At 46.7% G+C, this 15,134-nt stretch overlaps 1 protein-coding gene across 1 annotated transcript in view; it reads left to right on the top strand.

Moving 5' to 3' along the window:
• The window catches only part of GPR4 (G protein-coupled receptor 4), a 548,710-nt gene extending 538,791 nt beyond the window's left edge, over positions 1 to 9,919 (top strand). The window contains exon 4 of the mRNA XM_069644709.1: positions 5,552 to 9,919. Coding sequence (XP_069500810.1) covers positions 6,051 to 7,127 — 1,077 coding nt within the window. The 5' untranslated portion in view covers positions 5,552 to 6,050 and the 3' untranslated portion in view covers positions 7,128 to 9,919. The remainder of the gene's footprint in view (positions 1 to 5,551) is intronic.
• Positions 9,920 to 15,134: the final 5,215 nt, after the last annotated feature.

Raw genomic sequence — 15,134 nt, 5'->3', positions numbered from 1 at the left:
GTAAGCTTGTCACACCTTTTAAAAAAGATAGCCGTTGCGCAATCTTAGTCTGTTCAGATATGCGCACCTTCCTGGTAACGTCTAATAGGTATCCTCCATCTGTGCTGTGGCATGTGTACCTTCATTGTGCACCGTGCACCTGACAGGTCTCTGTGTACTTTCCTCATAGGTTCCAGCCCTTGTCCTGTGTTTGTGCAAGAGAGCGCACACCTTGCCCTTGCCATTGCCTCGCGAGCGACACCGGTGCCGCGTGCATGCCAGGGGACATGCACCTTCCTTGGTGCAGCTGAATTCCGAAAGCAAGACATGTGTTCTGGTGGGCGTGCACCTCCTTGCCAGACTTAGTCTGAGTGCTCTATACATGCTGGGGCGCGATTGCTTTTCCCTATACTATTAGGGTGCCATCGCAGAAGAACAGAGTCCCTGGACTTCAAGGACGCTGGGATAAAACGGGAAATGGGGGATGTGATTAAGAGATTGGTGGGACTCATTTATTGGGTTGGAGGGGGTCCAAATGTGTCTTTTCCCCCGGGACACGAACGCCCTAAAATGGCGCTGATGTCGGTGTGTGGTAATGTGAAGTATCATACAGGCGGAATGATAGTGAGTAATAATAACTAAGATGAAGATACTAAAAACATATTATGAGCCCATTTATTTACTAACAGTGCCACGAGGCTACGTAAACGACAGAAGTGCACTTTACAAATCCCGCATGTTGCATGTCACCCCTGTTGGGAGACATGGTAGCTCCCGGGGTTGTTGGCCTGGTCACACGGGGGAACCATGTGACCAGGTTAGTAAAAAGAGCGAGCCGCTTCCGGCTCGTCAGTCGATCCAACTAAGGCTCCGGTGTCGTTTCTGTAAAGCACCATGCTGGTGAAACACTGCGTGCTATGTGCCCAGGGAAGGGGCCCAGCACGAGGACAGTGCCCCTGCTGAGCAACACCGTCCCTTGGGGATGCTGCAGCCATGTGAACATGGCTAGCAGCAGAGACGTTTTTATGGGAGGGCAAAAGGGGCACTTGCCCAGGGCCCCCACCTTGGAGGGGGCCCCAAAAGGCTAGCTGATTTGATGAAGTAAGATTCCATTGTTCACCAGTCTTAAATAGCACACTTTGGGATATTTTATGGGGTACTGCTGAGGCTCGGGATGATAGCTCATGGGTAACGTGCTCGCTTTGAAAGCAAGACGACATAGAGCAACACATGTTCGATCCCCGGGTCTGTGCTTAGAAATCTCTGGGTATTAAACGCGTTATAAATAACCTATCATCATTATCATTAAACCCATTGCCTTTCTGCTTTGGCGAGTGCATTCTGCCTTGATCACATCATGTATTGCTTTCTGTGTTCACTGTGGTATAAATAGTTTTTGTGTTCCTTATGGCACAACTCTGTAGCATTCTTTCTTTCCTGTGGAAATAATGTTGATCATGTGCAATAGGCAATGGTGAAATGAATATTGATAAATTGAGTGCCACAATGGTTCAGAGGTTAGCTCAGTGTGTGAAGCACCCATTGCAGAGATATGTGTTTATATGCAAAACTAGAATAACACATTCCAGCAAGGCTGGCTGGGCATTTCCTGTATGAAGTTTATAAACTTGCCTGCATATGTACTTGGTTTTGCAGAACAACATCTGCTATTATCAGCAATGTACCAGCACCAGATAGGGGTTGCTATAAAAACTAACATATCATCCGTATGGTGAAGGTCTAGAAATTGGTTTGTTCAGATGGGGTGGTGTAAAACCTAGTCAATCGCCTCCAACAATGGCATACACTGTTAGTCCAAGAGGTGGATAAGTATCCAAATTCAAGACTATGGAATGACAGCGTTCATGTTTGTATCCTGGATTTGCCAGCAGACGATACAGTGATCCTGGTCAAATCATCTAATATATCTTACATTACTGTGCTGTCTTCTGTGAGCTTTGCGTTCTTGCATACTGCTGAAATCATTTAGCCCATTACTTGTTCTTTCTTCTTATGTAGGCCCTTTGGGTGGAAGGGTTGGTAGACAGAAAGAGTGGACCATATGTTGCAGGCCTCAGGCAAGCATATTTTAAGGTCTGCTTGTTTGACACAAAACACGGTTTGCTTTTTGGTAAAAGTCAAATGTTTTTATGGAAATTTATAAATGAAAATGTCACAAGCCATAGTTTTGGAAGTATTTAAAGCTTTAAAATGCAAAAGACAAACCCAGATTAAATTTGTTAAATCACATCGATTGGTATGCTGGTTCTTATGCTTCCCTTGATGATGGAGAGAATTAAGCTAGCATCATTCCCCTTTTGCATAACACCCTTCTATAATATTTTGTTTAAAAATGGTTATGTTTGGTAATGTGATTTGTATACTTTCCAAATCCGTTTTTATATAAAATTAGATTGTTTTAGTTCATGGTAAGAACTGGAAAAGAAAGTGTTCAAATGCAGAAATTTCAGAGTTGGAATACATCCCAGCTTCATCCCTTCACCAATGTGTGATCCTGGGCATCTCATTTAATCTTGTTTTGCCGAACCTCTCAATATTGCCAGTCCCTAAACCTTTCAAAATTGTCAGCCCTTCAAAGCGATTGCCTTGACATGGTATGATCTTCATAAAAGCCTTATTCATGGTTTCAGTGTGTTAATAGTGAGCATATTTATATCGCACACCACAGGCATTTGTTGCTTTGATATCTAATCGCAGCACTATTTGAAAACCAAAATCCCATTTCTAATCCCAGTCTGTCTGGATAAAGTCACCTTCCTGGTAGCTCCTAATCTGCCTCCACTATCCATGCTACGGCATGTGTAGCGTTCTCCTTCCTTCCAATTGCTGATCTCTATCCATGCATGAGCACTTTTGTATTCTGTGAGGCAGCTAATGTGAGTTCTCTGTCTAGTATGGGTTACATGTACCTTTTATATACGGTCCTGCATTAATACAACATCTACCGTCCTGGATGTTATTGATAAAAAGTATCCTGTGTTTACTAGAACAGTAACCCCTTTGTAGACTGCTAATGGTGGTCTTCAAATGCTACTTGTTTACAATTCTGATTAGAGCAAGAATGAAGAGGGCAAGGGGACTTAAAGGGAGTAAACGTGCTTATTATGCTTTGAGACAGTATATCAACCTATAGGTTGTGAGTGCGACGGGTGGGGGCGCGCAACCAGTATTCTTGATCCCTTAATTCCTTTGGTTTGGTGGAGGGGGGGCCCCAAAGATGTCCGTGCCCAGGGGCCCAAAAGTGCTTAGGATTGCCCTGGCTAGCAGTGCGACCCCAGCCTGGGTGCCCCCAGAGCCTGGGCAGCAGTGAGCTGGGAGCCCCCAGCCACATGGTAGGCTCCGGTGCTCCGGGGCGAGCGGGGTGATCCCTGCTCCTCTGTCTGCAGTGTGAGCGCCGCACTGATGGTCTGTGTCGGGTGCTCCAGACACACGCAGAGGCCTGCCCGGTGATCCGAGGCAGGCCCCCAACACTGCATAAGATAAAAGAGGTGTAAATGAGACTCCTATGTGACTGGCTCGACCCTGGCCCTACTTGCCTATCAAATAGGGTAACCAGACGTCCCGGTTTTCCCTGGACAGTCCGGGGAAATCACCCTCTGTCCCGGGGTCCTGTTTTTTTTTCATTTCACAAACCCTGTCTGGTGTCTGCAAACAGTGGGTGCCTGCGACCCAAGTTTTTGCCGGGACCCGATTTCGAAATCCTGAATTCGGGTCCCGGCTCAACAATTAACTGCGTGAATTGGGGCGTGACAAGCATTTCACGCCCCCATTTCCTCCCACTTCCCCTCCCCGGCTACTCTCATCCAATGAGAGGAGTGTGCTAGTGAGCACAACCCCCCCCCCCAACCCCCTGCCAAAGGCCAGCAACATGGAAGTAGGACTAGCGTAAATACAGTTTTATTTATATTTACGTTAGTCCTACTTTTATGTTTATGGCCTGTCCTGCGTTTATTTTTTTTAAATCTAGTCACCCCACTATCAAAGCACAAACTCTCCCTTGATATGATATGTCATTTATAACGCACCTGTACACCACGGCCCTGATTCACAGAGCGTTTTTCTAATGGGGTTCTGCCATGATAAAACGCTTCTGTGAATTAGTCCCCAAGTGTTTTTAGACGCGAGGTGTTTGTTTCCCTTCCCCCGCCCTTGCTGCACTGTCCGGCCAGCTCCCAGCCCCTGGTAAAGGTTTTGCCTCTGGGATGTGCCCTGGTCTTTTTTAAATTAATAGAGTCGTTAGCAAGGATTGTGTCACCGACATGTCTTGACACCATGGCCCAGGTCAGAGAGAACGCTGCGATACAATTCCACGCGTGGTTCCTATGGAGCCGCGTGTGTCCTTCTTCTTCTTAATTATCGGATGCATGGGCGGACCCAAGCCGCGTGTGTCCTGCGCACTGATTTCCTTTTCAACTTCGTGTGTAAACATAACATGTTCGACTTGGACATCCACCAATGGCCAGTCGCCAGTCATCATCTCTCAAAGTCAGTGGTCGAAGTGAGCGGGAGCGGTGCTCCTCTACTTTTTTTTAATGACCTTTTACAGCTCCTATACTTTTATTTTAAAAAGAAACCGTTCTGGAATGATTTCGTTTTAAAATAAATGTGTAGGAAGAAGTTGAAACTTGCACTTTCAGTGCACTGCACTGGACGTTCCCTTAAACAGCAGGTGCCAGGGTTTGGGGTGTGTATTGTGTGTGGGAGGGGCGTGGTGATGGGGTTTGTGGGTAGTGGGTGCAGGCCAGCAGGGAACATAGTTCCACTACTTCTTTTCGTACACTTCGAACACTGCTCAAAGTTGAATCAAATGACATCAGGCAAAAAAGTCAAATCCCGAGAAAAGGGCTCGATAATCCAGTTTAAGCAGCGCCAGCGTCCTTCATGGGGATGCACGCTGGGAGCACGCACTGTAATTCACTGCCGAGGTGTAATCTTGTACAAACCTAGGTACATTGCAATTAAAGGATTTTTGTCCATAAGGCAAAAGCCCTTTCATGTATCAAGGCCCAGATTTGTTTAGGCGGCCCAAGGAGGCCAAGGACGTGTGACCGTGAGCGTGCGGCGGGCCTGTGGTGGCGTTCCCGGAAGTGCCACTGGCCTTGTTATTTTTTCCATCCATGTATATCAAAGCTTTAGACATGTGTACTGGGCTGGGAAGGCTGCCAAAGAAGAGGGGATGTGGAGAGTGGTGTTTGTGCTGTAATGCGGAGTGGCAGTGGAGGAGAGAGCGAGAAAGGGGAACAGGGCCGCGCACAGAGCAAGAAGGTGCCAGGAAGCGTGGGAGCATTGGGAGAGCATCACGCAGATTTGTTTGGGCAAGTAGGGAACCAGAAAGAACGAGATAGGAAGAGGCGAACCTAGGGGACGGGCGAGCTGTAAGGAGGCAGAAGAGGCAGTGGCAAGAAGGAAGAAGGAGGATAAATAGTTTGAGGTCATGTAGTTGCCAACTCTGTCTGCTCTCAGCCACTTTGGTGGGCACTGGGGCAATTTGGTTGATATCATGCTCTGATTTCAGTGGTCTAATAATCTCTTGTTGGTCTTTCTTCTTCAGATGCCAGCACTTCGAGCACAGAGAAGCCTTGTGCCAGGAAACTGAGGCATAGCGGCTTACCATCCATGCCGGCCTGGAACTGCCGGCTTTTCCACTTCCTCAGAGATCAGCCCACCAGCTCATCGGGAAAAGACTCTCATGCAGGGGGAACTGAAGCCTCCCATTCAAATTGTTGCAGGGGGAGGGGCGGGGCAGTAAGTAGGATCCAATATTTGCCGAAGAGGACTTGGAGAGGAGAGTGGCCCTTAATCAGGTGACAGAACAGAATGCCTTCTCCAGATAGAGTTGCCGTCTGCTAGGGCCTGGTGTGATGATGTCTGTTGCCTGGAGACGCCGGTATCGTGTCCGGCACCGAGGGGATTCCTTGAGACTTCACTAACTTGGGACATGTTTATCCTTCAATTGCAACCTCCAGCACTTCTGTAATTCCTTCCCAAGAGGAAGGGCTGGGAGGAGTACAAGAAAGGGTCATGACAGCAGGGAATTAATTCTGGATACCATGTGCAACGCCACCCTACATGAGAGCTGCAATGTGGAGTCAAAGATCGACCATCTCTTCCCACCCACTTTGTACATTATTGTCATCATCGTTGGGCTGCCGGCCAACTGCATGGCCCTCTGGGCAGCCTACCTCCAGGTGAAGCAGAAGAATGAGTTAGGAGTCTACTTGATCAACCTGTCCATTGCCGACCTGCTCTACATTGGCACCCTACCCCTCTGGATAGACTATTTCTTGCACCACGACAACTGGGTGCACGGGCAGGAGTCCTGTAAACTTTTTGGCTTTGTCTTCTACACCAACATCTACATTAGCATCGCCTTCCTCTGCTGCATCTCAGTGGACCGCTACTTGGCCGTGGCCCACCCACTTAAATTTGCCAAGGTGCGGCGGGTAAAGACAGCTGTTGGGGTGAGCATGGTTGTGTGGACCATTGAGATCTGTGCCAACTCAGCCCCACTCTTCCACGATGAGCTTTTCAACGATCGCTACAACCACACCTTCTGCTTTGAGAAGTACCCAATGGAGGAGTGGGTGGCCTGGATGAACCTCTACCGTATCTTCATCGGCTTCCTCTTCCCATGGATTCTCATGCTGCTCTCGTACCATGGCATCCTGCGGGCAGTTAAGGGCAACGTCTCCACTGAGAAGACGGAGAAGGCAAAGATCAAGCGACTGGCACTCAGCCTCATTATCATCATCCTCATCTGCTTCGCCCCCTATCATGTCATTCTGCTGATTCGCAGCATCATGTATCTCAGCCGGCCCTGCGACTGCAGCTTTGAGGAGAGAATTTTCGTGTCCTACCACACCACGCTGGCCTTGACCAGCCTGAACTGTATGGCTGACCCCATTCTGTACTGCTTCGTTAACGAGGGAGCCCGAAGTGACATCACCAAAACTCTGGCCACTGTGGTTCGATTCTTCACCAGCTCCAAGCCACAGGAGATGGCCAACGCATCCTTCACCATGGAGACGCCACTGTCTTCCAAGAAGAATAGCTTTTACTGTCCGCCCGAGGCCATTGTGCTGAGAGCGGAAGAACTGCAAATGAGCATATTGACAATGAAGACTTGAGACTTCCTTGCTCTTGACTTGGACCAAACAGACTTGACGTGACTTTAGTATCCTCTGAACTGTGAAGTCTTGGCATAACGAACATTGAAAATGTTGTGAAATTAGGTGGCACACACTCATCTTGTATTCACTTTCCTTCTCTATTCCTTTCACCTCCCTAGTTTCTTTGCTCTCCCCTGCCTTCTTCTTCTTACTCTTGTTATTTCTTCCCCGTCTTTCCACGTTCTGCTCTTTCCTCCCTTCCTCTCCTTCATCTCCTTTGACATCTATCTATGATTTCTCTTTCACACCTGAGTTCCTCGTATGCTGATCCAGCTTGAATCTAAGTCTTTCCACCAAAGTGATTTAAACCAATAAACATTATCCAAGTGAAAAAGGTACCTTAATATATAAATTCAGACTTACCACAGAGTGAATGTATCCAGTTCCTGCCTTGTATTGTCCTTACCTCTTTTGTTTCCTTGTTGACATCCCAATTGTTTACTGATTTTCTTCCCACTTTCAGGACTTTTCCCCAGAAGCGAGAGGTAGGTCTCAAGTAGACCACTAATGCAGCCAGGAGGTCCCTTCGGCTTACCGATTGGTGACACTGGTCAAGCAATCAAGGCCATTCTCTAAGGAGGGGCGTGGGAAGTACAAGAATACAGGGTGACACCTTCCATATATATATATATATATACATATATATATATTTATTTAATGAAATTTGACCCAAAAAAAAGTTCAAAAAAATGTGATCAAATGTTTTATGTCAAATGCTTTTAGGTCAATTATGCTTATACCTTTTAAACATTTACAAACGAGAGATCCACGATTCTTTGACGATGCAAAAAGAAATACTATGAAATTGGTCAGAGCAACTTGAAACCTATTTGTCTTTGTTCGCTATAGATACAGTCACTGTTCAGATATGTTTCCAGGGATGACGCCAGGACCAATCCCTGACCAAGCATGATACAATTTGCCCTTAGAATGCATGGGCGATGGACAGAATTCTGATTACCTGAAGGGGATATGGCCCTGATGCTGTGTGGCTGGGATGGAGGGAATAGGATTGGTGTGTGGAAGCACTTGGACACCAACAGAACACCCCTCAAGTCAATACCCAGCACTTGGGAAGATCCCTCCGGATTCTAAACAAGGATTGTCAAATGTTCAGGTACCTCATGACTGGTGAGCTTTGTGCATTTCTGATTGGACCTGTCTGATGCTCAGATGCAGAAAGAGTCAGAGGTTGCAGAAGTGCAGTTCTAAAGCTCCTAAAGGTCCAATGGCAAAATGAGGGATTTACACATGATTCTTCAAGCACGTGAAGTCCTACATCTATACTACATTGAATTCCAGTCCATTGCATTTGTGTTCCTTACCAGACAAGGAACATCATGTTATCGTTATCATTACGCAGGCCAACCTTTCTACTCTACCATTTAAATCACCAAACCCTTCAGAAAGTGCAAAAGTACTGGCAAAAGGGTATCGGGGGGAAATGGCATAAAGAAAGAAATAAAAGATTGTCTTGTGCATCTATTGTTGGCCCTCCCTTAGCAGTAGAGAAACTGACTAAAACTGCACTACAAACGTACCTGGCGTAGTGTGAAGGAAGTATCCACCACCCTCAATGGGTCACGCCAAACCAGTCATAGGGAGGTGCAGCTCCAGTGAGGGTGGGTGCAGGAGGACTCCAGGGACAACATTCAAGTAAGTAGAGTGCTGAATCGAGGGTAAGGACTTTTGGGGTTATTTGGTGTTGTTTTGGTATTTCAGGTAGCTGCAAGTCTCAGACTCTGTCAGCTTCTGGTGTATCTCTGTAACTCTGCTCTCACTAGTGTCTTGTTGGGAGCTGGACGCGGAGCAGGGAAGTGAGTTATCTTGTGAGACAAGGGTTAGAAGCTTATGACAATGTTGGTCCTACCTAGTCAAGGAGAATGAGGAGTAACCTGGGCATTACACCGTAGAGGGAAGTCCAGTTTCCACAGCCACCAGGCATAGCTTGGTCATCAGGAGGGTTTGTGGAAGGTTGCAGGTACTAGAAGAGGCTTCTCAGGTCCAGTCATTGTCCAGGATTCATCCCCATGGTCTTATCAGTAACCAAAATAGATCTCTACATTAATTGGGGAATTGTGGCTGGAAGAGGGAATGCAAGGCCTATCAAAGTGTTGCACTCATACAAACATTTGAGGCAGCCACACAATCAAAGATGGCCATCACATGCACATTCCATGAGCTGCTTTGACAAACTCTGCAAATGTGGGTCCAGTTCTAAATCCAGAGACAGTTCACAAACCGGTCATGTTTAGTCCAAGGCAGGCAGAGACATGAATATACATGGCACACTTGTGTCCTCTCCGTCCCAACGTAGCAACAATATTCAGAGGAAAGGCACTGCATTGGATTTTAAATTGGGCTTGCTGAGATTCGCACCCGAGCCTTTTAGAGCACGACTGAGGATTAGGCGAAGGCTGCCGCCACCCATGAAGACCACCACAGCACGTGAGGGCACAGGCATAGGTACAACGGGGTACAACGGGGTACTTGGTGTACCCTGCGAGCATTAGGATCCCTCATGTGGCATAGACATTTCTCGCAGCACTGATGAGACCCTGGATTAGGACTTATCATGGTAGAAGTCCTTAAACCAGTCGGTGTAAAAGTGGAACACACTAGGACACCACACCAAAGTGAAAGAATATGACTTTTAGTCTCACACCTGTCATGTGCAACTGTAAACAATATTTCCTTAGGCTACCTAGTCTCATGAAAGCATTGCTGCAAAATTAAACAGTATTCGAAAACATGTGTTAAACTGTTACTCATTGGGTTTGCTTTGGTCCTCCTGCTATGCTGATTGCAGAGTCCGGCCTTCATGGATTCTGTTTTGCTTTATTAAACTTATTTTAACATCTGTTTGCTCTCTCAGGTCGCTTCTGCTCTTTTATAGTGGCTGTGGAGCTTGGCCACCCTGTTTATCTATTTCCCTTCTTCTCTGTACTCCGGCTGTGGAGTCTAGCCTTGCAGGGTCTCTGTTACACTGGCTGTGGAGACTAACTGTGTAGGCTCTCTTTCACACTGGCTGTGGAAATTGGCCACCTTGGTTATCTATTTCCCTTCTTCTCTGTGCATTGGCTGTAGAGTCTAGCCTTGCAGGGTCTCTGGTACCCTAGCTGTGGAAATTGGCCACCTTGGGTATCTATTTCCCTTCTTCTCTGTACATTGGCTGCGTGTGGAGCCTTGCTGTGCAGGGCCCCTGTTATACTGGCTGTGGAGCTTGGCCACCCTGGTTATCTATTTCCCTTCTTCTCTGTACTCCGGCTATGGAGTCTAGCCTTGCAGGGTCTCTGGTATGCTGGCTGTGGAAATTGGTCACCTTGATGATCTATTTCCCTTCTTCTCTGTACATTGGTTGTTTGTGGAGCCTTGATGTGCAGGGCCTCTGTTATACTGGCTGTGGAGCTTGGCCACCTTGGTTATCTATTTCCCTTCTTCGCTGTACACTGGCTGTGTGTGGAGCCTTGCTGTACAGGGCCTCTGTTAAAGTGGTTGTGTAGATTGGGCACCATGGTTATCTTTTTCTCTTCTTCTCTGTACACAGGCTGTGTGTGGGGCCTAGCTATACAGGGCTTCTGCTACAGTGGCTGTGAAGCTTTTTATTTTTAATTTTTTTATATTTTTTAAGCCAGAAGGCATCTTGGGACTAAACCCACAGGAAGAGGTTGAGAACAAACCAGGTACTAAAAAACAGAAATGCCTTCAGGAAACGACAAAACATGAGATCGTTTTCAACAGCATGAAGGGTCACAAGAAGAGTGTTCCACAGCTTTGCAGCGGCTACAGAAAAGGCATGGCCACCAATACGGGACCTTCAAATGTGAGGCACTTGGATACTAAAGGTTGTCAGCGGATGAAGTGGTCGACCGAGTACATAGGGGCAAAACCTGTGGCAGAGATACTAGGCACCAGTTCCATAAAATGCCAGGTGCCCCAGACATAGGGATTTCAATTGAATCCTTTTGTCGAACGATAGCCAGTGCAGCTGGCATACGATACGAGAAATGTGTGCCACAAAGGGAGGATGGGACACAACTGTTGCTGCTGAATTCTGCACAAGCTGGAGTCAGCGTATCAAGAAGCCAGGCTGAGCAAGGAACAAGGAAATACAATAGTCGATCCCACTCATAACAAGGGCGGCGACAACCGGATCATGAAACTTAGGAGGAATAAAAGGCATAACCTTAGGTAATGTCCTAAGTTTGAAATGTCTGCTTGGACAAACAGAGGCTATCTGAGCCTCCATTGACAAAGAAGCCAATAGCTTAACCCCTAGATCCTTAACCACAGAGGCTGGTGTAGGAAACGGCCTGAGAGCTGAAGGCCAGTAATCCAAAGTCCAGAAAGAAGAGGTTGACCACCCTATTATATATTTTCCATCTTCCCTGTTCTCTGGCTGTGGAGTATTGCCTTTCAGGATCTCTTTTGTCCTGGCTGTGGAGCTGGGCCACCCTGGTTATCTATTTCGCTTCTTCTCTGTACACTGATTGTAGAGGCTAACCTTGTAGGCTCTCTTTTACACTGGTTGTGGAGCTTGGCCACCCTGGTTATCTATTTCCCTTCTTCTCTGTACTCTAGCTGTGGAGTATAACTGTGTAGGCTCTCTTTTACACTGGTGTGGAGCTTGGACAGCCTAGTTATCTATTTTCCTTTTTTTCCATACTCTGGCTGTGGAGTCTAACTGTGCAGGCTCTCTTTTACACTGGCTGTGGAGCTTGGCCAGCCTAGTTATCTATTTTTCTTTTTTTCTATACTCTGACTGTGGAGACTAACTGTGCAGGCTCTCTTTCACACTGGCTGTGGAGCTTGGCCACCCTGGTTATCTATTTCCCTTCTTATCTGTACTCTGGCTGTGGAGTCTAACTGTTTAGGCTTTCTTTTACACGGGGCGTGGAGCTTGGCCACCTGGGTATTTATTTCCTTCTTCTCTGTACTCTGGCTGTGGAGTCTAACTGTGTAGGCTCTCTTTTACACTGGCTGTGCAGCTTGGCCACCCTGGTTAACTATTTCCCGTCTTCTCTGTTCTCTTGCTGTGGAGTCTAACTTTGTAGGCTCTCTTTCACACTGGCTGTGGAGCTTAGCCACCCTGGTTATCTATTGCTCTTCTTCTCTGTACACATGCTGTAGAAGCTAACTTTGTAGGCTCTCTTTTATGTGTCTTTGAAGCTTGGCTACCCTGGTTATCTATTTCCCTTCTTCTCTGTACTCTGACTGTGGAGGCTAACTTTGTAGGCTCTCATTCACACTGGCTGTGGAGCTTAGCCACCCTGGTTATCTATTTCGCTTCTTCTCTGTACTCTGGCTGGGGAGTCTAACTTTGTAGGTTCTCTTTCACGCTGGCTGTGGAACTTGGCCACCCTAATTATCTATTTCCCTTCTTCTCTTTACTCTGGGTGTGGAGGCTACATTTGTAGGCTCTCATTTTCCACTGGCTGTGGAGCTTGGCCACATTGATGATATATTTCACTTCTTCTCTGTACTGTGGCTGTGGAGGCTAACTTGGTAGGCTCTCTTTCACACTGGCTGTGGAGCTTGGCCACCCTGGCTATCTATTTCCCCTCTTCTCTGCACTATGGCTGTGGAGGCTAACTTTGTTGGGCCTCTTTTACACTGGCCCTGGAGCTTGGCCACCTGGGTATTTATTTTCCTTCTTCTCCGTACTCTGGCTGTGGAGTCAACTGTGTAGGCTCTCTTTTACACTGGCTGTGCAGCTTGGCCACCCTGGTTATCTATTTCCCTTCTTCTCTGTACTCTTGCTGTGGAGTCTAACTTTGTAGGCTCTCTTTCACACTGGCCGTGGAGCTTAGCCACCCTGGTTATCTATTGCTCTTCTTCTCTGTACTCTGGCTGTAGGGGATAACTTTGTAGGCTCTCTTTTATTTGTCTTTGAAGCTTGACCACCCTGGTTATCTATTTCCCTTCTTCGCTGTACTCTGGCTGTGGAGGCTAACATTGTAGGCTCTCATTCACACTGGCTGTGGAGCTTGGCCACCCTGGTTATCTATTTTGCTTCTTCTCTGTACTGTGGCTGTGGAGTTTAACTTTGTAGGCTCTCTTTCACGCTGGCTGTGGAACTTGGCCCCCCTAATGATCTATTTCCCTTCTTCTCTGTACTCTGGGTGCGGAGGCTACATTTGTAGGCTCTCTTTCACACTGGCTGTGGAGCTTGGCCACCCTGGCTATCTATTTCCCCTCTTCTCTGTATTCTGGCTGTGGAGGCTACATTTGTAGGCTCTCTTTCACACTGGCTGTGGAGCTTGTCCACCCTGGTTATCTATTTCCTTACTTCTCTGTACTCTGGCTGTCTAGTCTAACTGTGTAGGCTTTCTTTTACACTGGCTGTGGAGCTTGGCCACCCTGTTAATCTATTTCCATTCTTCTTTGTACCCTGGCTGTAGAAGCTAAATGTGTAGCCTCACTGTTACACTGGAGATGGAGCTTGGCCCCCCTGGTTATCTATTTCCCTTCTTCTCTGTACTCTGGCTGTGGAGGCTAAATGTGTAGGCTCTCCTTTACACTGCCTGTGGGGCTTGGCCACACTGCAGACCTATTTCGCTTCTTCTCTGTACTCTGGCTGTAGAGGCTAACTTTGTAGGTTCTTGAACCCATAGACCTAGGGCCCATTAAGACGAGGTAGCAATACTTAGAGATGGATGAGGATGCAGATTTTACTCACACATCAATAATCAAACCGACTCAGGAAGTTGGCAAAACAAGGTGCTGTTTTATTTGCAATTATCTAAAACAGGGAGTTACAACAGACATCAACGGACGTTCGCTCGATTTCTCTCAATGCATTTAATAAAAACACAACTATTATAGTCAAAACTCATCAATGACATCACACTATGTGGCAAACTACAAAAACCTACTTGGGGATGTGATAGGCTTACAGGGAACATCTAAGTATACGTTCCATAATACCGGGGGTAGTGATTGGGACTCTAACATCAGGTGGACAACTAAGCCTTCCTCTTGTGCAAGTCATCTTCATTGTCATAAAATACACAATGATTCATTGGTTATACAAACTAAAGGGGCTTTCTGTTACGTAGCTGTATACAATTGGTTGGCACCCTTGTGCCCTTCTGGAATATTCCACACGCCAGCAACACACAGGCTGGTACCCCAGGTGCCCGTGGGCTAGTCTTGACCATAGCTTCCCACCCAATTAGTCTGACATCCATCATCACTCTTGCGTTCTGCCATTCAAATAAGGCTTTGAACTTGGCCTTGCAGAAGCTCTCTGTGCCATAGAATAAAAGTGAGTGTGGCATGATTTATCTTCTGGTTTCAGTGTAGCTCGACCCAAAGTCTATTTTAATCTGAGCATGCGACTGGAGACCACGTTTTCGAGCTCTTTGCTGTATTTAATATTATTAAATGTTGAACTCTTGATGCCTTCAGTGTTTTTTCATTCTGCTTCAAACAAAAGTTTGTTTCTTTCTCATGTTCATGTAACTACTGGATGGACAATCAGGCTCACAGTGGCCTCGACTCTTTGTGCTGGGCCAGCCAAGCCTTTCTTGAATTTCTCCTTTGCCATTAGCTGTATTCCGACTGCGCCACACTAAAAACCCTTTCCAGTCACGGGGTTCAAGCCTTGCTAAAGTGCATTGTGGAACATCCAGGTTCTATACATTCCTATGTATAAACATTAGCACATTCACTACGTAGCCAGGGTCAAGATCACTTTATCTACTTGTGTCACTGCGTCTGTACAATTGTAAAATGACTTTACATTTTCTTCAGCGTTTTTTTGCATGCGCATCTTCATTTCGAGCCCGAAATGTTGCTCATCTTTGACACCTCCTCTTCTTCGAATGTTTATGTTCTTTCGTTTTACGTATCTTTCCAGGGTGCATCAGTTCTGCTCTGCATGACGTCACCATTCTTTCTCACTCATTTTCACACTTCTTTCGGGTCTTTATCCAAAAGGCCACCATATCTTCGTGAATGCCT

The sequence above is a fragment of the Ambystoma mexicanum genome, chromosome 2p (genome assembly GCF_040938575.1).
Source record: "Ambystoma mexicanum isolate Mex_15411 chromosome 2p, UKY_AmexF1_1, whole genome shotgun sequence".
NCBI classification, from domain to species: Eukaryota; Metazoa; Chordata; class Amphibia; order Caudata; family Ambystomatidae; genus Ambystoma; species Ambystoma mexicanum.
The sequence above is the reverse complement of the archived record's forward strand: the minus strand, read 5'-3'. Positions and strand labels throughout refer to the sequence as shown.